Source organism: Nothoprocta perdicaria, unplaced genomic scaffold (genome assembly GCF_003342845.1).
Source record: "Nothoprocta perdicaria isolate Ctin4 unplaced genomic scaffold, notPer1 scaffold_487, whole genome shotgun sequence".
In the NCBI taxonomy this organism is placed as follows: Eukaryota; Metazoa; Chordata; class Aves; order Tinamiformes; family Tinamidae; genus Nothoprocta; species Nothoprocta perdicaria.
Genome location: NW_020455740.1, coordinates 86,770 through 108,610, shown reverse-complemented (window position 1 = coordinate 108,610; position 21,841 = coordinate 86,770). Strand labels below are relative to the sequence as shown.

The following is a 21,841-nucleotide window of genomic DNA, read 5'->3' as shown; positions in this document are numbered from 1 at the left end:
CGCGTGCGCTGTGGCGCTGGGAGATGCGCAGCGGTCTCTGCGCACGCGCAGTAGGAGGGCAGGGAAGGAGCCCCTCCCGCTGCCGAGCCCTGCCCGCGGGGCACGGTGGGTGTTGTAGTTCCCCGGGGGTCTCGTGCAGGAAGAAGTGGGCAGCCGTTCTCCGGGAGCCGGACTACAGCTCCCATCGGCCTCCGCGGGGGCGGTGCGTGAGGCGGCGGCGAGGTGCGGGGCGCGGCCGCTCGGCCTCGCTGGTTTCCAAGCGGAGCGGGGACCCGCCGCGCTGCCCGGTGCGGGAGCCCGGGACGAGGAGCCCCCGAGGGGCGGCCGCAGCCCCGGGAGCGCCGGGCAGAGGGGCCCCGGCGCTGGGGGGCGACGCGGGGAGCGCTGCCTCCCTCGGCCTTCCCGCTTCAGAGACGGGATAAAAGGGATACGGTTCAGGAGGGCTCCGCGGGCGGAAACGCCTGCCTTCCCGAGCGGGTTAACGAGAAASGCAGGCCGTCGAGGAGCGTGCGGCTGAGCCGGGCAGCCCGTGCGCGGGGACCCGGCTCCGGAAGGCCCCGTGACGCGCGGCGCCGATCCCTGCCAAGGAACACGTCTCCAGCCGCCCGCATCCTGTTTACACGGCTCCTGAAGGAATGCGTGGCCTTTGTTTCTCGCCGCGCGGCTTTCCGATTACATTAAGCACCTGCGTATCTTGAATCCTTTTCAGGACTCGCAATCAACGGGGGAATTTGTTCCAGTAAGAGGCAGGCCGGCTCATTCCCACAGCCCCGAACATAATCCCGGAGCTGCCGGGCCCGTTGGCGCCGTGGCAGGGTGCCACCTGCTTCCTTTGGCCGCTGGAGACTCAATGCGCCTTAGTGCCTGTCCAATGGGCCCTTTGTGCAGCCCTCGGCGGCACAGCGAAAGGTCCCCCGCAGGAATTCGTGCTATTCAGTAGAAAATACAAAAGGGAGGGCTGTGAACTCCCTGATTAGTGTCGGAGCACAGGGATAATGTCCCCGCGCGTGTTACGTAACCCCCAGCTCCCGCTTCCCCTCCTCCCCCCACAAGGGATAACTTGAGGACAACTGCAAGTTTTCTTTAACACGGCGCCTCGTGCTTTTCGTTACACAAAAGTTGTTATTTTTGGCAAAAGGAGGAAAGAACGGTGACTTGAGGAACAGCCGCAGTGATTSGAGGCCGTTGCCTGTGAGGGCCCCTTGAAGCCCTCACAGTCACCAGAGCATCAAGAGCGAGGAGAGGGCGCCGCTCATGGGAGCTCACACACAACAGACCCGTCAGTTAACGAGCACCGAACGAAGCTTGCCCCATTTTCTTATTTTTTCCCCAAAACAAACACTAATTGYGCGCAGTGCTAGAGCAGTTTGACACCATATGAAATATGACTGGGTAACTTTAAACTTCAGAAACCGCATCCGGGGCCGGGGTTTTCCTACACAGGCTCACACGGAGGGGGCCACGTTCTTGCATCCTGCACCCCCCTAAATTCACTCATCTTAAATTCTCGCTGTTCTACGGGCCGAGTCACACAAGGATTCTGAGACGACGAGCTCTCTGCTTTGAAATTCAGTCTTGCTGCTGCACCCGAGCCTCAGAAACCTAACAAAATAATAATGGAGTGATGCTCTAGAAAGAGGAAAGCCCCCTTTTTTTTTTCTTTTAGGAAAAAAAAGTAAGGGAAAAGCAGAGCAGTTTAAGTGAACAAGTAATTCCCTCCTGTTACCTCTCAGCTGTAAGACTGCCTGAAGAAATCCTGTTTTGGGGCTGAGGTTGTCGTTTTACTAATGGTAATGGGTACAGCTTCTAATTGGCAGTCTGAAATAGTGCCTGAGAAGCCACTTTAATATCTCAAATTCTGGGTTTCTTCAAAGTTTAGAACTCTTCCCCCTTGGTCCATGGGGTCAGATCCGCAGGTTAATTCCCTGTGAAACGGAGGCCGGTCCTTGCTCATACAATGCCGAGCGCCCTGCGGGAAGCGGCAAACAGGAGGTGTCTTCCRGAGACCCGCTCCGCTTCGTGGCTGAAGGCCAAGGTCCGCCCAGCCCCGTCATTGCAGAAACCCTCCATCTTCCTCCGTTGACCGAGCACCCGCCTGAGTCAGRGGATTTCCGAAGGAAACACCTGTTCCCACAAGGATGAAGGAAATGCGTGGGGCAGAGCTGGGAAGAAAAGGGGCCTGCGCTCCCGCTGCCCCTCCTTGCTCTCCCTCCTGTCTGCACAGCAGCTTCTCRTGGCTGGGGAGAGGACAGCAGGAAAAGCGTCCACTGGAAACCATTGGAGCAATGGGAGCATAAGCGGCCTCTSCTACATCCTGGTGACGTTAGTGTGTTATGTTAATATCCCTGTGGACAAGCCACAGGTGGATGTTCTGCSTCATTTTCATCAGGCATAAAGCAACACTCAGCAGCCAAGAAGAGGTGCAAGGGATGGGATGTKTAGGCGAAGGAGCAGGGGCGTGGGGAGGAGCAAGCCCAGGCCCCTGGCGGGATAAGGGGGTAAGGGAGACGGTGCAGCGCACGCAGGCTGCTGGCCACGTGCCCCGTGTCCCGGCCGCTCACTAACTCCCTCATGCAGCCGTTTTCCCRCTGAGGAGGCTCCGCTCCGCTCCTGTGTGGCCGCGAGAGGCCGGAAGGTCGGAGCGGGCTCCGAGGGCAGCAGGAGGCCCCAGGCGCTATGGGGAGCGCAGGGGCCGGCGGGTGACGAGGCCACGCTCCGTGCGGCCCAGGGAAACAGCGCGGTGTGACTGCGACTGCGGCCGGACCAACCCCGCTGCCGACGGAGACGCGAGCCGGGGCCGTCAATCGCTTCTGAAATGCCAGATGTCAAACCCTCTGGGTTTATTAAAAATGTGCTAGGAGACCCAGGAAATCCTGTAAAAGCCATGACCATATCATTCACCCGGTACAGGGTATCGGTGCTTMCGAAATTTGGGACCAACGAGTGCCTATGAGAAAAAAAAAATCTTCAGAAAAATCTTCAGCTGCAAGAAAGCACCAGGAGGGCGGTGACTTGCAGGGCTCACCCCCTCACAGGATCGCTGTGCCGTGGCAAATGAGGGATGGAGAGGAGCTTCCAGCTCCCCATGTCCCCTTTCTGTGGCGCAGAGCGGCATCACTTCCGCGCTCACGGAATCACCACCTCTGCTGCTGGGTTCGGAACAGCGTGGGGGCAGCCAGCAAGGTGTGTGGGGTGAGTCAGCCAGGAGGCCCATCCACACGTTCAGCTGAGGTACCCTCAGGAGGCACCCACTGTGCAAAGTCTGCTTCCAATTTCATGCTTAGAGACTGTCTCATGTAGAGACTTGGCCCAGCAACAAGTGCTCCCGGTCAGCTGCCTTTTCTTCTTTTCCTGCCAGGCCTTAAAAAAAGATCCTGTCCTAAAGAAAAAAAGAAAAAGAGAGCTTACACTGCGCCCCGTATCTCTGCCAGAAATGTCATCACCTGCTGATCATCTGGACGCAGGGAGGGCAGGATGGCCTGGCCTGCGAGGGGAGCCGTCACCTGCCGGTCCCGTCCCGGACTCTGTTCCTCTGACCTCAGCCCACAGTGACAACAGGTTCCCTCTTGCATTACACAGCAGAATTCCCAGAATCACACTCTCCTTTCTTAAGTTTTCAGAATGCAAAGGTGAAGAAACTAGAATTTCTATGTATTTCTCTGCTTTGAGAGAAARAATAACAGAAGGCCTTCGACCCCTGTTCAGATACGTTATTCTCTCAGTTTAGATAGTGACAATGGTACTTCTACTACACGTTTCCAGGTAACTTTTGCCCTGGAAAAATGATGAGAAAGGAACCAGGTAGACCAATAATATCTTTTTATTAAAATACCTCTAAAAACACTCATAGTAATAAAATACGCTGGATGTTGGTGTATGCCATTCGCACACCCACAACGCTGGCAGCAACCTCTACACAGCATCAAGAATTACAAAAATAAGGCAAGCCTCAAAGTTCACACCCTCACTACCACTCTCAGGCCCATTACACAGGCGTATCAAACTCTGAATGCGTTTTCCACAATTTTTCCTGGCTGTTTGTTAGGAGAGTCTCTTCCACCCTCCCGTTACCCTCCCCACGCTATTCCTTTGCCTTGCCCTCCTAGTGGAATCACACTGATGTAAATGAAGTCACACACCCATGGCAGCGGGCGCCGCTCCAGAAGCATCAGCCTTGTTTCTTCCCCAAGAAGATGCTGAACTGTAATTTTTTTAGCTGTTTCAAGTAGTCTGTCATTGTAAAATCTTAGGCATGATCTGCAGGCACACTTACTGTATGTGGTCTATTTTGATGAAAAATGATGCCTCCCCTCCTCCAGCTAAAAGCAGGTAGCCAARGCTACTCTGACACGTCCTTCCTCTCCAGTCATTTTAAAGAAACTYATGTAGAATAAAAGATAACAGAAGATATTGTCAAACAACAGAACAGCAGGCAATCATTTTTCAAGTTCTTCCGTACAGCTGAAAAAGAGAGACTGGAGAAATGAGACCGAGCATCAATATTTCACAAAGGGGAATTAAACAAGTTTAAAATGCCTGCGTGCATCTGCGCCCGACAGATGTGTGCAAAGGCAGTTTGGTCTGCCCAGGCTGCGGCCAGTGGCAAAAACATGAATAATCAACAGTTTTTGTAAATGACACATAAATAGGTATAAAAAAATTAAGGCRCTAAACCCAACATTATTATAAATACCAAAAGCTGATCATTAACTATTCCTACTTTATATTTAGTACCATTATCAGTAGCGACCTAATGGGGTCATATTAACTGCCCTGTAACAGCCAGCACGTTACAACTTTACTGAGCAAAACAGACAGGACAATCTCCTTGGAGCATCCTTGTTTGCTTCTCCAGACACATCTTCCCTTCGTCAGCGACTCCACAGGCGGAAAAAACCAGAAGTAGGTTTTGGAATAAATATTCCCAGCAAACTGCTGCATGTGACAGGGGCCTGCTACCAGCTGCTCACCCGAGGGCCCTGTGGCACTCRCTAGGTCATGTTTCATTCTTCTTTTAATTCATAATGACCTTTCATGTTTCCTTTACTGGACTGAATGTTTGGGGATTAAGTGACTCTAGAGAAAGTGCAAAAGGAGAGGGGTGCGACTGTTCTTAGAAGTTTTGTTTTTGCATTTAAGATTGAGAAGCATTTCTGAATGCAATAATGCATTAAATGTTCTTAGGAGCATGGGACAGATGGGATTTGGGGGGAAAGTGTTTCATACGCAGCGTTTTGTTGGGCCACCCTTCTAAGAAGGTAGGATTTTATCCATGACAGCCCATGATTTGAACTTGAAGAGAGGGAATGAGTTAAAAGAATTCTTCTTTCCCCAAATACCCTTTTCACAACAGAAAGCTAAGAATGGAAGGTAATAAAAGCAAAAAATAACCCCTGTTCCCTTCCCCCCAATCCAACAGCATCTACTTGATTACTCGTCAGACTTAGGAGGTGGGAATCTTATTACCATATTATTAAGGTTTCCCTACTCTAARGTTTCTACCTACTAGATATACAGTATAGCCAATACATTCCAATCAAAGCTAAACAATCAGGACAGCGAGTATGAGCCTGGCCGTACCTTTTGAGCAGAAATAAAGAAAAACTTAGACATAATGGTTGAAACTCAACTACTTAGCCTGGTTTACAAGAAATTAAAAAAAAAAGGAAAAAAAAAAAAGATTTTGAATTTTATACATCTTTTCTCAAGCCAACTACATTTAACTGCAACCAGCAGGTATTCCAGCAGAACGCAGTATTTCCAATCCCCATCTCTTTAGCTGAGAGAGAATACTTTGGCCTCTGTATTACAGTTATCCTGCTTCAAAACATGCAGTTCATGCATTTTACAGTTTTGCTGCCGTAGTCGATGCACTCCGGCCCGATACACTCGCAGCAGGCGTTGTGAAACCATCGGTACTTGGATGCTCCCATGGACTCGCAGGAGATCTTGCACTGATGTATCGACATGCAGTCGTCGAAATACACCACGGTGCACATGTGCTCTAAAGCCGGGSCAGGAAAAAAAGAGACTGGGTTAAAAATGTCCAAAACACTTCAAAAGTTCAGTTGAAAAAATTAAACATTCACCTCAAAGCAGGAGTGCAGATTATTAAGACTGAGCCACAAGGGAGGGGGAAACAGGTTTAAAATGAGCCCTGTCAAAACAACAAACAAGCAAATGGTCTCTGAAAGTAAAACCTGTATCACCAAGTTAACACTAGTACAGCTGCCAGCAGTTATTAAATGCTATAATGAAACGCTTRGCGTTCAAGACTTAATAAAAACATAAACATGCACTTAGACATTTCCTTTTCCCCTCCACGTTTCGACAGTATTGTTATGCCCTATTAAATCACAGAGTGGAGAATCTCGTTTCCCTCAACTTGCAACTGCACGCTTTGTTTTGCAGAGCACCACCACCTTTGCTAGTGAGACTGAAAGCCCCTTTCTCCCAAACGTCGGCTTTGTTGCTCAAGGATCCGGGCAACTCCGTGAAATGAAAGTTGGGCTTCCCTAAAAACATCCGTCCCCGAAGGCTGCTTTTAGTTCCCAGAGCTGACAGATTTTAACCGCTTTGCTCCGTGCACCCTGGGCGATTACACTGCAACCCTGCCCATCGCCCCCAGCATCGTGGTTGTGTCACACACAACGTGACAAACCCTGGGGAAAGCTCAACCCAAGGCCGCCTGCAGACACGTCACCCTTGCAACAGACTGATCCATGTGTGGAAAAGTCAAGGGAGTTTCCAGCCAACCACTACTCCTTGTTTAAGGTACATGTCTCCAGGAGGAACGTGGTGACCAAGACAGGTTGGAAAAGTGTCATCTGAATAGACCTGCCAAGTCAGTGCTTTATTTTTGTTGACTGCTTAGGGAGAASAGGGAGTAAATCACAGGACTGCGGGAGTAGTGAGGTTCTTAACCACAGCACTGATGCTGCCTCTTGCACCGGACCAGGCTGCCCAGGGAGGYTGTGGAGTCTCCTTCTCTGGAGATCTTCCAAACCCGCCTGGATGCCGCCCTGTGCCCCGTGCTCTGGGTGTYCCTGCTGGAGCAGGGGGTTGGACTGGAGGATCTCCAGAGGTCCCTTCCAACCTCAACCATTCTGTGGTTCTGTGAAGTCTGAGCATGCTTATCAGCAGCTCTCACATCAAGCTCCTAAAGCAGAGGCCAGCAAGAAGCTCCATCGCTCTAGACACCATCCGACCTGCACAATCCCGCATGGATGACGGACACCTCTGTGGTGCCCGTGCTCCTGGATGCCCGGCAAGGCCCAAAACAACGTACAGAACAGCAGCACAATGTAGCTGCTAACGTTTCTACGGGTGCCTCCTCCTCCTGGACACCTGGAGATGCTCCTGCCCTCTAGACTCATCATTTATGGAAACACACCCGTGGGAAACCTGACCGCTGTGAAACTGCTCAGCTACCTGAGGAGCTGCAGGAGGGTCACCCCACGTACTGCCCCGCTGCCAAACGCAGGACGCCAAACCCCCGTGTTCAGGCTCGGAGCTGATGTGAGCTTCTCACAGACCCTGCACGTTATGGGGCAAGCGACACGGGCCTCGAGGACGGAGGGCAGGTGCGTAGCTGGAGCGCGTTGTTTCCGCAACCAGCTGGACCGAACAGGAAAGCTGTGCGGTGAGGAGCGCCACGGCTTCCAAGCAATCTCAAAGCACTGCCGGAATGTCAACAAACCCCCCTGGAGCTGTAAAAACCCGGACCCACTCTTGGCACGCTCTCTCATACAGCCAGGGGCCTTAGCAAGCAGCAGAAGAGAGTCCTTGGAGCTATCAAAGCTCTGCTTAAAGCYGCCTGTACACCCTCGGCTTCAGTAAAGAAACGGATCCTGGAAGGCAGCGCCTGGCCCAGCGGCCAGGGCCTGGGAAACCGGGAAGCGCCAGGGAGACTCGGAGGTGGGAGCCGGTCACACACGCGGCCCTGGCGGCAGAAGCGGAGCTGACAGCTCGGTCCAAGTGGCCTGGCCAGCCAGGCAGGGCTTAAGTGGGGTCCGAGCGGCCTGGCCGGCCAGGCAGGGCCTAAGCGGGGCCCGAGCGGCCTGGCCAGCCAGGCAGGGCCTAAGTGGGGCCTGAGCGGCCTGGCCGGCCAGGTAGGGCCTAAGTGGGGCCCGAGCGGCCTGGCCGGCCAGGCAGGGCCTAAGCGGGGCCCGAGCGGCCTGGCCGGCCAGGCAGGGCCTAAGCGGGGCCCGAGCGGCCTGGCCGGCCAGGCAGGGCCTAAGTGGGGCCCGAGCGGCCTGGCCAGCCGAGCAGGGCCTAAGTGGGGCCCGAGCGGCCTGGCCGGCCAGGTAGGGCCTAAGTGGGGCCCGAGCGGCCTGGCCGGCCAGGCAGGGCCTAAGTGGGGCCCGAGCGGCCTGGCCGGCCAGGCAGGGCCTAAGTGGGGCCCGAGCGGCCTGGCTGGCCAGGCAGGGCCTAAGTGGGGCCCGAGCGGCCTGGCCGGCCAGGCAGGGCCTAAGTGGGGCCCGAGCGGCCGCCCCACAGCGCGAGGCGGCCACGGCCGGCGCCGCCCGGGACCCGAGCAGCCACATTCCCTCCCCTGGGAAACCAGGAGCGCTCCTGATCCGCACGGAGACACAGGCCGGCCTCGCTCTTCCACACGGATTCTGCCCACAGGATCCTGTGAGCACGGGTATTCCACACGGATACTGCTCCTTCACACCCGGCTCGGGAGGGACCCCCTGCACTTACTACAGGCCACAGCAGCTCCTCACATAAACCATAAAACCCGCCTCGTTCGGCTGCAGAAGCAGCCCCAAAGCCAAGCCACACGGACGGGCTCCCTGGGGATGCTGGAGAGTGTTTAAAGCACCTCAGAAACCTCCACACGGCGKTTTTTATCAGCRCACGGAGGGTTTCCACCTSCTCTCCGTTCGCTCTGAATGAAGGYGACGYGAGAGAGYGCGGTGCGGGATCCGGCCCAGGTTCAAAACAAGCAGAAGAAACGGGCTCGTGTTTCCTCCGCGCTTTGCTATGTTACTCCTGGTGCTGTGAGCAGCCTTGCGCTGGCACACTGCAGCGGAATGCAGCAAGTCGCAGCGTGGAAAACCACCACTCACTGTAAATTAAGGAAAAACACTTCTTTTTTTCCTTGAAGATGAAAAAGGACTTGCCCTGTTAACTGCATTTCCCCACAAACCATCTTCAAAATCAAAGGTGCTATTAAATTTGTCTGCTGGTTCGTCTATCAGTAACTCTAAGAGCATTTTTTAGCAAGGTATCTGTCAGGCAATCGAACCATTTTATCCACTCGGATTTTTTTTTTTTAAGCAATTTTTAATAGGCTCCAAGGGCACCTACAGACGTAGYTGCCCTCTGATGGATTTTCAGATCCTCTCGAGGGAAGTGGAAGTGCAGAGCTGACACCATCCGCAGTGTCACTAAGTGGTTGAATTAAGGAGCCCTCGACTCCAGTGCAGATTTCGTTTCATCTGCTGCCAAAAACTTCTCTGCTTCCCTCCCCACTCCCTCGCCAACATCCTGTCATGATCTGAAACCAGCTCAGTTAAACTTCTCAGCTTGCAGCTCGGAGCTTCGAGGGAAGCAGCGAGAAGTTAGGCAATAAGTAAGAATAAAGCATAAAAGTAAGCCCAAAATAATAATCTTTGCAATCCTTTCTGAAGTAACAGCTCAAATGCAAAAAAAAAAAAAAAAAAAAAAAAAAGAAAAGAAAAACCCACTGGCTTGAAGCATTCCACTAGCTCCAGCAATTCCCCATACTTTGGCTGCTAAAATGTTGAAAGCCGGTTCACATGAGGAAAGGGAAGACACTCATTAAAATAATAATGGGCAAGTTTAAGGTCTAAGAGCTCACAGTAGGGCAGGGCTAGGAAGGAATGCTTTATATCCCACCACATTCCAGCTCCTCGGTGATCCACAGCAGTCTTGTCAGGGCCCGGCGGCTTCATATATCTCAGAGGCCAAACTGCTCGGTTCCTGTGGCCAGCACTGCTTTTCCTGGCACCCATCCCAAGCTGAACACAGCACAATCTGGCATCTTAGACCAGCTAAACGTCAATCCCTGCATGAATCCCTGCTGAAATTAGAGCCCGAACCGCATTACACAACGTGACAAGGGGTATTTTTATATGGAACCTTCCAAAACTCTGGGATGCCTTCCATGAAACGGYACACGGTTTGCTGTCCCCTTCCCTAAAACCACCTCTTGTTGGCCTCCTCTCTCCTTCCAGGCAACAAGAGAGGGTCTCCTGCAAGCACACCGGTGTCCATGGGCAGCCCACACAACGGAGAAGGCACCGTGCTGTAAAGGAAACTTCAGACCCGTGTGTTCCTGCCCCGTTCAAGGTATTTCTTGCAGCCTCCTGAATGTCGTGCCCTTGAAGGCCACCAGCTACTCTGGCATCTGAAGGACTTCTCCTTTTGATAGATGGGCTAGGAAGCCAAGAACAAAATGTGTGAGGAGAAGGAAAGGGTGGGAAAGGCTCTTCAGTCTCTCCCACCGCAGGTTAAACTTGAATATACTGCAGGTGAGTATGTGCACATGGAGCCTCCTCCCACTCCAGGTAGTAGTGCAGTGTGGGGAGAAGTCAGCAGATTCCCGCTCCCTGGACTCCTCCTGTTCTCCCACATTGAGGAGGTTCTTAGACTTCACCTTCCACCCCTCTGCTGTTCCTCCTCTACCTGCTTGGTTATGGCTTCCCAAAAAATCAATCCCTCCTCCCCCAAAAAAGTAATGGAAACAATGCCATGGTTCACACATCACCCAGAACAAGGAGAGCAGTTCCCTACTTGTCCTTCTACCCTCCATAACACGCACAACTGACCAAGGGCAAAACCAGCACTTCCTGCCCATCTTCTTGTGCTCTGTGTTTTAGGAGCAACAACTGTGTTTTAGGAGCAAACTYTAATGCAAGAGCAGAGCACTACAAATCACCCACACTGTGACCAAGACATGCTCCTCAGCAGGATTACCTAGTTAGCTACTTAAAGTAGAGGATTTTGAAAGCCATTTTATACCTTTTCCAGGTCTTTGCTGACTGCTAAGATGGAGGAGGCCCATACTGAGCAATCGCAAGAAAATATCTGACACTTATTTCTGTTCTAAGTGTCTGCTGAGGTCTGAACACCAGTGGCATTTGTAACTATTTCCAAATATAGCTGTTGTTTTTGGAAAGTCATCATTGCCAYGAAAGCTCTCTGAACCTCATCTCAAATACATTCTCACTAAATGAAATGAAGGAGACTTTCAGTAAGAAAAAAAACCCTGCAAAGTTATGTAATTTTCTGTTTTGTTAAACTCAAAACTTCCCCACTCCCTTGAATGGCATTTCAAATTCCAAGTTAAATCCAAAATTATCATTAGCCCATCCTGTTGGTACGGTGGTAAAGGACTGTCATGAACTGCCAACTGGGCTGTAGTACCTAAATACACTGGGATATATTCAAGACCGTTCCAAGTATAATTCTTCTCTAAGTATAATTTCCATCTCTAAATGCTGCACTGTTTGCACACATGGCTCTTTGTGGCTTGCCATTTAACATGGCTCTCTGTATCACTCTCAGAATGGAGAGCAAGCGCTTTAATACACGTCAGAAACACATGAATGAGATGTTTGCTGCCCATCTGGTTTCCTGGCTCTGGAATTCATTTATTTTTCTAACGTGCTTTAACCAAAGGAAATCACAAAAGTTGCCATTACAGTTCCACGTAATCAAGAGCAGCCTTGCTCCAAAATGTAACCAGGCCAAAGGTTCACAATGGGATGGAAAAACCACATGCCCACCCTTTAGGGTATCTTTCATGGTTAAGATTAAAAAAAAAAAATCACAACAGCAGCATACAGAGTTACTAATTTTTAAAGTGTGTGTTCGGAAGGGAAGCGCAGCATTAATTATACTACAATAAAACAAATCAGTGGTGTTTTTTTCAGTTAAGCAGCACTTAGTTACTAAGAACTACTTACAAGATCCGATGTAAAGATTTTCAAAGAAAAGATATTTCAGGTTTAGCATGGAAATCATGCGGAGAAAACTCTCCTTATCCCACTATTGTCCCTACCTCATATATGTCATTTTTATTCCCCAGTTAATAATATGCTGAATCTGTCCTCTGAATGAAAAGTAAGAGCAATGGGAATGAGTCTCCGTATTGTAAAAAATGTTTCCCAAACTACTTAAAGATTCTGTCACCCCTCTAAATATCAAGAGTGATCTTGCTAATCTCGMTGACATTTGCTACCAATCTTGGATTTCCTAAAGCCATCACTCAAGATCATGTTATGCCAACTCAGACTYGAGAATTAAACACTCATTCCAGGGGTAGTGGCTTACGGGATGTTCCCTTCTCAAGCCCCTAAAGCCACATGTTTCAGCCCCTTGCTCTGCACTCACACGTGAGCTGCATTCAGCTTCGGGTCTGTCCTGTCTCCTGAGGCCCGCGTGACTCTTTCAGGTTCAAGGTGCATATTCTGTTGGTGTGTGCACATGAAACAACACAAACAGACTGCATCACTGCATCATGCTGCAGGAAGAATTCGAGAGATGGCAAACTCAGGCAGTTCAATGCTCTCTAAGATCATCAGACGCTTCAGCACCATCTTTCCTCTTCCTCCATGTTTTTGTTTCACCCCTTTTGTTATTTCACGTTCAAACTCACGCACATCTTATCTGGAAAGGGATGAGTGAGCAAAGAAAATACACTGAAAAGGCTCCTCCTGAAAGGAACCAGAGGAAACATTAAGGATTTAGCTACACACTTGTTACCTTTGTCACTAGAGTAAGGTGCATGGACATTGTTGCTCGGGACGGAGACGTTCTGGTGCTGCGGCTGGTTCACTGTTTCCAGAAAGGATACGAGATTCTCGTGGTGTGATAGCTCTTCTGCTACAGGGAAGGACACAATATTCCAGTTCAGCTGAGTATCCCCTTCTGTGAGTGCCCGGAAAAGCGAAGGAATTGGCTCGTGCAACTCCTCTACAGTGCTCTTGGACGTGGGAGGTGTATCGCTGTAATTGCGAGGGTTGCACATGCCTGCAAAGGGATCAAACCATAGTGAGTTACACAAAAGTGCCCAAACTCTTCCTCACATGTGGGAATACTTATAAAACTAAATTGTTTGTTGTTAAGCAAATTGGGACTCTTAAGGAAGTTCCACTCTGCGCTCGGTAGCAGAAATCACTAAACAGCAGGACTAGTTTCCAGCACGGCAGATTTCAGATCTCTGCAGAGCTGCACAAAGCACACAGGCAATCCGGGAGATCCAGGGGAAAAGCCCTCACAAGGAAACCCCTTCCATACAGCATTTCACTTCCCTTTGACACTAGCATTTCAGTCGAGAGCCTGGAAAGCTCAATGASAGGTTTGTTTCCCCTAGGAAAAGAGACAAAGCACAATAAAAACGCCAGAACACATCTGAAATAAATAAAAACCAGAACACATCTGAAATGAAAGCCCAAGACTGAAAGGAGATAGCATCTCAACAAGTCCTCAGGTACATGAAACTTTTGATCATCATTCAAGTGTTCAATGTCATCTGCTTCAGGAATGCAGGGGATGTCACTAGCCATGTGCCAGGTGCCAAGATCCCTATCAGGAGGGCACACGGGGTGAATTACTCTGCCTTCCTGCAGACAGCCGGGGTGACACTCGTCTTGCTACTTGGTTGGAAGCATCACTACACGCAAAATGCTTACTTCAGGTTACCACTTCCTCATTTTTCAACATCTTTTGTGGTATCTTTTTTGAAACCAAATGCCCTTTATTTTAATCCTCCTTGCCACTTCCTGCAAAGTGCCCGGGCGCTTGCCAGACTTTCATTGACAACATAAATGCTACCGTTTATAATCAGTAATGAAGCTGAAAGGTATCTTCACTTAATCTGARCATAGAAACCACCCGTTTTAAAACTAAAAGTTATGGCTGTATGGATATGTAAACTCTGAAGTGATAAAACACAACTGGAAGTCACCTGACAAAGGGGAAATCCATTTTCCTCGTGTGTATCCGGATGTGATTTTGAGCGGTTTCACAGACACATTTTTAGCTACAGCTGCCAGGACCGCTCCACCAGTCCTCAGAGAGGCTTCTATGAGAGCAGTGGGGGATACACACGCACCAGATCAGAAAAGCGTCTCCTGCCCTGTAGATCCATTAAGACCCAGTTTCTGAGAGTGGGTTTAATTGGAACTGTATACAAATATAATAAAAGAAGCCTTTTCAGTTGAAGTAGACATGATTTTTGTGATGAATGAAACAAGAGCGCGTTTTGCCCGTTGTGCTTTCAGCATGAGATCCCCTGCATCTCCAGCACGCTGTTTAGCATTTAAAAGCACTGACAACACAAGTCAGGCAACTCCTAGAAAGGTGAGGCAAGTATTGGGTACAAAAAACAGTAAATAAGCACTTCAAATATTCACAATACAACTTAATAAAGGAACCCCACCAACATTTTCATTAGAAGGATCTCAAATTGGGTAAGAGACAACCAAAAGACCTGCTGGGTACAGACACGTCAGCAAAGTTTATTAGATGTCACTGCAGTGGAAAGCAGAGAGGTTTTGTAGGGCTGCATCTGTCCACTTGGATTCAAAATATGGTTTCACTAATGAAAAACACATAAGAAAAGATCAAGTATGCTTATCAGGAATGTTCATCAAAATACTACAGGATGGGCACAGTTTGTGTATATATCAATGCAACAAAAAATACATTAAGATCCTAAACTATGAAGAATGGTTTCTTGGTATAACAGGTAACTACTGATTGCACGAGTATCCTTCATTCTCACTATTTAAAAAGTGGTCTAGTATTTATTACCATGGCTTTGGACAAAACTAAAAAGAAAACAAAACCTCAGCATACAAACAACTGTGAAGGAAGAACCGTGCCCACTTGACCTGACAGCTAAGGCTTTTTACCAACTGATCAATCACAGAATCACAGMSTGGTTGAGGTAGGAAGGGACCTCTAGAGATCMTCCAGTCCACCCCCCTGCTCCAGCAGGGACACCCAGAGCACGGGGCACAGGGCGGCATCCAGGCGGGTTTGGAAGATCTCCAGAGAAGGAGACTCCACAGGCTCCCTGGGCAGCCTGTGCCAGGGCTCTGGCACCCTCACAGGGAAGAAGTTCCTCCCCACATGGAGATGGAACTGCCTGTGTTGCACCTTACACCCACTGCCCCTTGTCCTGTCACTGGCCACCACTGAGAAGAGCTTGGCCCCTTCCTCCCCACATTCTCCCTTCATGAACTTATACATGTTAGTCAGATCCCCTTCTCTCCTCTAGGCTAAACAAGCCCAACTCAGTCTTTCCTCATACAAGAGATGTTCCTTAAGCATCTYTGTGGCCCTGATCAAGCCCTAGCAAAGATCTCTTCTGCAAGCAGCAGTGGATGCCTTGCACTCCTGCTGCTTCATGTGAACAAGACGTGTTTGGCTACAGCAAGAACCACAGGGAAATCTCTYTTTCCTGACTCCACAGTAAAGAAAAGAAAAATCCCTTCTGAACCCCTGCTCTGCCAGTGCCTGCTCTCCCCACTGATGCTCACACAAGGAGAAACAGAAGCAACAGGGACTGAGGCACTGGCAGAACAATCGAGAGATGTTTTAGATTAAATAAAACTGGGAAACTTAACCCAAAGCCTTGTTAACTCCTTAGTAGCAAAACAGCTGCAGAACAGGCAGTAATGTGCAGATTTAGAATTAAACCTACGGTTGGCCTTGGTTCTTTTTTTTCATAATCCCATAAGAACCAAGTAYTGCTTCTCCCTGCAGAACACCAGCACAATGCAGTTTGCTGTCKCCAGCAAGGAATGGTTCTGAGCAAGGGAAAGAACCTGAGAACAGCTCAAAGGGAGTTTATACCTTTGAGACGGGACGAGCAGCAGGTCACCAGGACATTAACCAAGAGCCATCAGCGCCACCGCAGCCACCCAGTGCATTAAGCACAGGCCCTCCCGACATTCCCTCCCCGCGGAGCGGGAGCGTGCGGAGCGCGGGGACACTTACCCACGCAGTCGCAGCACTCGTCCCAGAGCGTGCCCAGGCACAGCATGCACTCCTTGCAGCAGGAGCAGTTCCCTTCGCCCGGGCGGCACTGGCACAGCTCCTGCAAAGGACACAGGCTCGTCAGGCGCCGCGGGAAGCGCCGGCGCCGCCGGGCCACGCTGCTGCCGCAAACGCTCCGTGGGCCCACGGGCACCTCGGTGGGACAGGGCGTTTGGCAAGCTTTGCAGARGGTGAGGGCCTGGAAACACCTCTGTAGCCACCAAAATACACGYAGAAGGGAAAAATAAATGCTGTTTGTGTGAGAACTGCTCACGCCTTTGGATGGCTGCGCCTACAGGTTCTTTGAAGGCTTTTCCTTTCACAACGGGACGTTTGAAGATGGATGTTTCTTTATATATAAATAGTATGCATTAGTTATAATTGAGCTAAGAAAACGGCTACCATAAGCAACGTGTGCRTATTTATGAAGAGATGCAATGTCTGCCACTGCACCTATTCGTGGATCCTAAAAGACGCTTATTTGGTGAAGTCCGAAACACAAGATTTTGCATAACCTTGAAAGCCTGTTACACACCGGTCTATATTTTAAGTAATCGTGTCTACATTTTTCCCTAGCAGCCGAGCTGATTCATTTTTGCTATTAACAAAAACATCATCCTGGGACACTTCCAAGGCTTCTGTAGCCTCTGGAAAGGAGCAATCAGATGCCTGCGTGTCTTCCTTGAACAGTTGTCCGGCTACGATGCCARAATGATCATGGAAGCAGGAATGTTCCAAACTTCCTTCCGACCAACCCCTACCCGGAGGCGTTGGCAGGTCTGCAGCAGATGGACACCTGCAACCTCYGAACACGGGAATTCCCTGCACGCAGGAAGGAATGAGGACAGGGAGAAGAAAGGAAGAGGGTTCTTAAAGCAGGAAATGCTCCTAACKTGCAGCAGCCACTGAAGGCTCCACCTTATGCAACCACAGATCGTTGCACCACTGATGAGAGGCAGCCCCACGCTTGAGCTGCAAAGCTGAAGGAAGGGAAACCCTCCTCCAGCAGCCTGGAATGAAGCTGGAGCTGACCTGATAAGGAAGCCTTCGCCTCTTACTGCTTGGAAACACTAGGCAGGGAAGAAGACTGCCACCAGAGGCATTTCCACGGGCAGCTCAAGCAGCGTCTGGCTGCCCACGGCAGAGCACGCGGGTGCATTTAAACCACCCTTCTCTCCTGTTATGAGAGGCCACCAAGATTTTTCTTTTGTACTTTTTCCTTCTTGGGGTTCCTTAACGCCTCCCGTTGCTAGGCTGTTTGCAAGGGAAAGGGGAAAGTCGGGCTCGTGGGCAAGACAGCAAGCGCTCCCTAAGAGGAGCCAGCCAGTGACTGACGGGACCCAACGGCGCGTTCCTAAAATATTTATTTTACTCTTTCATAAACAGATTGTGTCAGCCTTGAGAATGAAGATCCCGAGTACAACAACCGTAACACATCCTTACTTTGGCCAGAGCATAATAGGAGTGTGTGTTAATGTTAAAAATCTCCTATGCACTTGCTCTTCAACAGGAAAGCTGGGTAAACAACCTTGAGCATAACAAAGACACCAGCAAGCCAGTATGAGGGAGGAAGCTCTTCTCCATAAACCATCAAATATAATGTGTGAATCGAGGCCAGAAAACTCACTAAATTTCACTCGGTTTTTAGGCTACACTAGATGAGCCTAAAGCAGGAGGACACTGGCATGGAATTAAATGCAATCCTAAATTTCACACTTGCAGCACAAGGGGAAAAAACATACTCCGTGCCTATATGTSTATGTGCTATCTAGGGATAGGCATCACTAAACCTACTAGTGTTTTAACAAGTTATTTTTGTAAATGAAGGGCTTATGAGCATCATAACTTGCCCTTTCCTCTCCGAGCTGGCCGCGGAGGCTGGAAGGAAGCTGCAGCCCAAGCAGCCTCCTGTGCAGTTGCCCGACTCCCTCTCCTCAGTTTGGCCTCCTCTTCAGAGCAGTGACTGCACGGGCTTTTTTTCCATGCATACGTGTGTATACGTACACGGTTAACCACTTGGGAGCCCTTCCGAGTGAGTCACCCCGGCTGGATCCATCCTCCTACCGGAATGCTTCCAGGGCCGKGGGAGAAGCGGGGAAGGCTCCCTGACCACGGGGAAGGCTCCCTGGCCGTAGCCGGGGCTGGGGAGGCGTCTCTGGAAGGCAACATGACTCACAGGCGGCCTGGCAGCCTCCCAGCGCCAACCACGAAGGTGCAGCAGGAAACGCACTTCGTCCAGCAAGGATAATCCGAACGCGGAGCCCCGAGTCGGAAGCAGGCACGTCCGGACAGTCCGGACTGCTCTGCTCCAGGGAAGCAAGTGAAGGTTTGTACCAGGTGTTTAACATCTGCATTTTTGCAGAGCCTTCTGCAAGCGACACGGGCCGTGTTCTCAGTGCAATGAGAAACAGGACCTGAAGGCGTTGGCAGCGTTTCTGCAGAASGGAGCGGGGGGTGGAAGAGAAAAGGAGCTAATGTTTTTTCCTAGAACAGTTTGGTAACACAAAATCTCCTGGAAGGAAACCAGGCAGATCTATTTTGTTAAACCCACTGTGTTACGCAGGGCAGCTACAAAATACACACTGCAAGTAATTTTTAGATACCTAAGCCCCAAAGTGAAAGGGTGGTGTTTATTCCATGCCACAAGGCTGAAAGAAGTCTTGGAAACCCTTTCAAGTGAACTTGCAAGGCTGCAGGCAAAGATGCAGGATTTTAAGCAGAACCAGCAGCACCTACCAAGGCTACTACGGGCATGTAGTGTCTGCAAGAAAAACCCTGCATTTTTCCCCTCACTGTTTTTAGAACAATGCCTTCTTTGGAAGGCTGCAAAATCCAYGCCTGAACTCCAGCAGTGTTTGTCTCCTACCTCCAACAGCATCCTGAAGAGCCTTGTGTTTCAACACTGTGTTTAATTAACCACGTGTTTCTGCCTGATCCCTGGCAGGTCCCACCAAAAGAGGTACCGATGAAGCCCGTCTGCCGCTGCCCCAGCAGCCGTGCCCAGAGGCAGAGAGCAAGGGGGTTATTCATTCCCTGTCCCAGCTCCGGCAGCAGCTCCGGGCTCTCCACACCTCTATCACAGCCCGAGCACTCATCCCACCACGGGCGATTCTCCTGCTGGGAACTGCCCCTCAGGAGCCCGCCGGATCCGGCCTCCCAAACCCGCTTCCCGGGAGCCTCGTCCCAACGTCCCACGCCACAAGTTTCTGCCTTCAGGCACTTCCTCCGTGTTGCAGGGACGCAATTCACCTCCACCCCCCAGCTGCCGTTCCCGCTGCCCTACGTGCGGAAACGCCGCAGCCACCCACGGATTCAAGCCAGCAGCAGGGGTCCTGGGAGCAACGCTGCCAGACCCGCGCCTTGTGCAAGCAGGGTGCAGCACCCTGCCCRCAAAGCAGCGGCGTCACCGGCTGCTGGGGGCCTCAGCCCCCTAAGCACACGGCAAGGGGCTGCACCAAAGCCACGAGGGGGCTCGTTCCATGGGCCCGCTCCGCTTGCACTTCCCAGCCTCATCCACAACTCCTCAGCAGCTATAGGAAGCCACAAGTTTTTGCAAGCATGAAGCTCCTTTAGAGAGATGCCCACATTATTTTTCTACAGATTATTTTCTTACAGATTGTTTTCTTTCCCAAGAGAAACCCGAAACGTAGAGCACAAGAGCGCCAGCGAAGCTCTCGAGATGGAAAAGGAAAGCAGCGTGCATGCAAGTTGTTGATCTCATGCTCTGCTTTGGATCTAACAAAATAAATATTTATGTAGGGACCACCCTTAAGCAGAAAGCAGCTCATAAGGAGTGGCAGCAATGACTGTACTGACTTTTAGCCATGCTGGCAAAAATATTTATGTTAACTGTATGCTTTGAGAGACTGAGCCTTTTGTTTTGTTACTTCTCCARCACAGGCAGCCTCGCTTTCTGCACGCAGATGACAAACATTCACATTCTGTTAGTTACCCCGGGAATCTCAGAGAGACGTTATTTTGGTTTCAGGCCGTGGATTTTGCCAAGCTAGAACAGCTATAAAAAGAGGTTAGGGAAAAACTGTGACGATTTAGTTGAGCAAACTCACTCAACACAGCATTTCATTTTCAGGTTCACAGTTCTCCTGAAGAGTTTAGAGGGAAAAAAAAAACATAAAATACAAAGATATCCTGTGCCTACCTATAGAAGAAACACCAYAGACTTCATGCAGCAGCGTAGCCTACGCTGGAGCACTGAAAGGTTAAGCAGAAAGGTGATGCTGGCAGCTTAACCCCTTCACAGCGAGGCTGCGGGAGTCTCTACATCCACAACCAAACTAGTCCGACCTGCTCCGTTCTCCTACACAGGATGGCTGCTACGTGCGGGGCAGAGGAGCAGGCAAAGCAGCAGCTCCAGCCTCCCCACGTCCCCATACACAACAACACGCGTGGTCAGCGTGCAGCCCTAGCACCTCGAGATCTGTGTGCAACGCTGATTTGGGAGAAATATGTTAAAAGGAGATTCCACACCACCTCTGCAACAGCAGGAGAGAGGTATCTGTAACAACCAGAGAAGGTGAGAGGGCTCTTTGCAAGCACAGGGTCATGCTGCAATAGAGATGCCAACTTAACCCACACGTAATACAGTCGCGGCAGCTGCACTGAACTTCTGCTATCTGCATCTGCATATTTTCATCCCAAATCCAATAGACAGGCCAGGCAATAAAGTTTAAATGCAACAAATGGGAAGTGAACACTTGGGATGGAAGGTTTGTCCTTTCCTCAATGGTGGATTGCATCAATGGTAGGGAAAAGACACCCGCTAGACCAAACGCTTTCTTCCCTAAATCCATACGAGGATGCCCTGCCTATTCCAGCCCCTCATACACCAGCATCCGGCACCCTACTTGCCAAYGACTTCAAGCCTCTGAGCAGTGCATCAGCTCATCGTGCCGCRCGATGCCCCATCCACTGGCTGTTGTTACCTTTGCAAAAGGAARAGGCAAAAGCTGCATCGCTCCGCGGGCTCTAGCGCCGGCGCCCGGGCCGGCGCCCGCAGCGCTCTGCAGCGCTTCTGCTTGGGGTCTCCAACCCAGAGGGGCCGCCAGCAACAGCTCTGCTAGAGAAGCTGCAGCTGAGCTGAACACGTGGTGCAAACCAGCCCCAAAGCACCTTTGGGAAGCCAGGACCTGGCCGTTAGCAGGCCTGCTTGCAGTCCCGGCACCTCCGCACTGATGCTCTACGATACCCGAGGCTGCTTCTCTCACTGTAGGGACAGGGAAGCAAAAGCAGCAGCTGGGCACGACAGATGAGCAGCTCAAACAAAAAGGCTTTCTTCTTCTTCCAGGTGAATCCACGGGCTTTCAGAGCTGGGTAATTACAGTGAGCAGTCACATCAAAGGCCCTGCCTGATCAAAAAGGACAYGTGTTTTTCCAGGTGCACCGTGGGGCTCCGTGTCCCTCTCTCACATGAGTTCACGAGCACCTTTTCTATCTACCTTAGAAGTGCTGTGTTATGGAAGCGCCAGACACCAACTACGGTTTAGGAAAGTGAACAGACTGCAAGCTACGGAGCTGACAGATAAGCGTATGTGAAGTTATGGTATTACAGGTATCTTTGGGGAACACTACTTAYGTCTCACATAAAGCTTTCCAGTCAGAAGTGTAGATAGAATTACAGGATCTACTCATAACGTTACCAATAAGGAATAAAGACCCTGAAATCTGACAGTGCGACTAGCACTGGCTTCTAACAGTGACCCAAACATCACAGCCCTGGACTCGGAGCTGCTCCGCGAGGCGGCCCGTTGCGGCGGGGCCCGCACCTACCCGCGCGAGGCACCCGGGGCCCGCACCTACCCGC

The 21,841-nt window shown here is 50.7% G+C and overlaps 1 protein-coding gene across 1 annotated transcript in view; it reads right to left on the bottom strand.

Annotated features, from left to right (window-relative positions):
• Positions 1-4,207: 4,207 nt before the first annotated feature.
• The window catches only part of TWSG1 (twisted gastrulation BMP signaling modulator 1), an 18,125-nt gene continuing 491 nt past the window's right edge, over positions 4,208-21,841 (bottom strand). The window contains exons 3-5 of the mRNA XM_026047280.1: positions 15,982-16,081; positions 12,739-13,005; positions 4,208-6,004 (exon numbers count right to left, since the gene is read on the bottom strand). Coding sequence (XP_025903065.1) covers positions 5,823-6,004; positions 12,739-13,005; positions 15,982-16,081 — 549 coding nt within the window. The 3' untranslated portion in view covers positions 4,208-5,822. The remainder of the gene's footprint in view (positions 6,005-12,738; positions 13,006-15,981; positions 16,082-21,841) is intronic.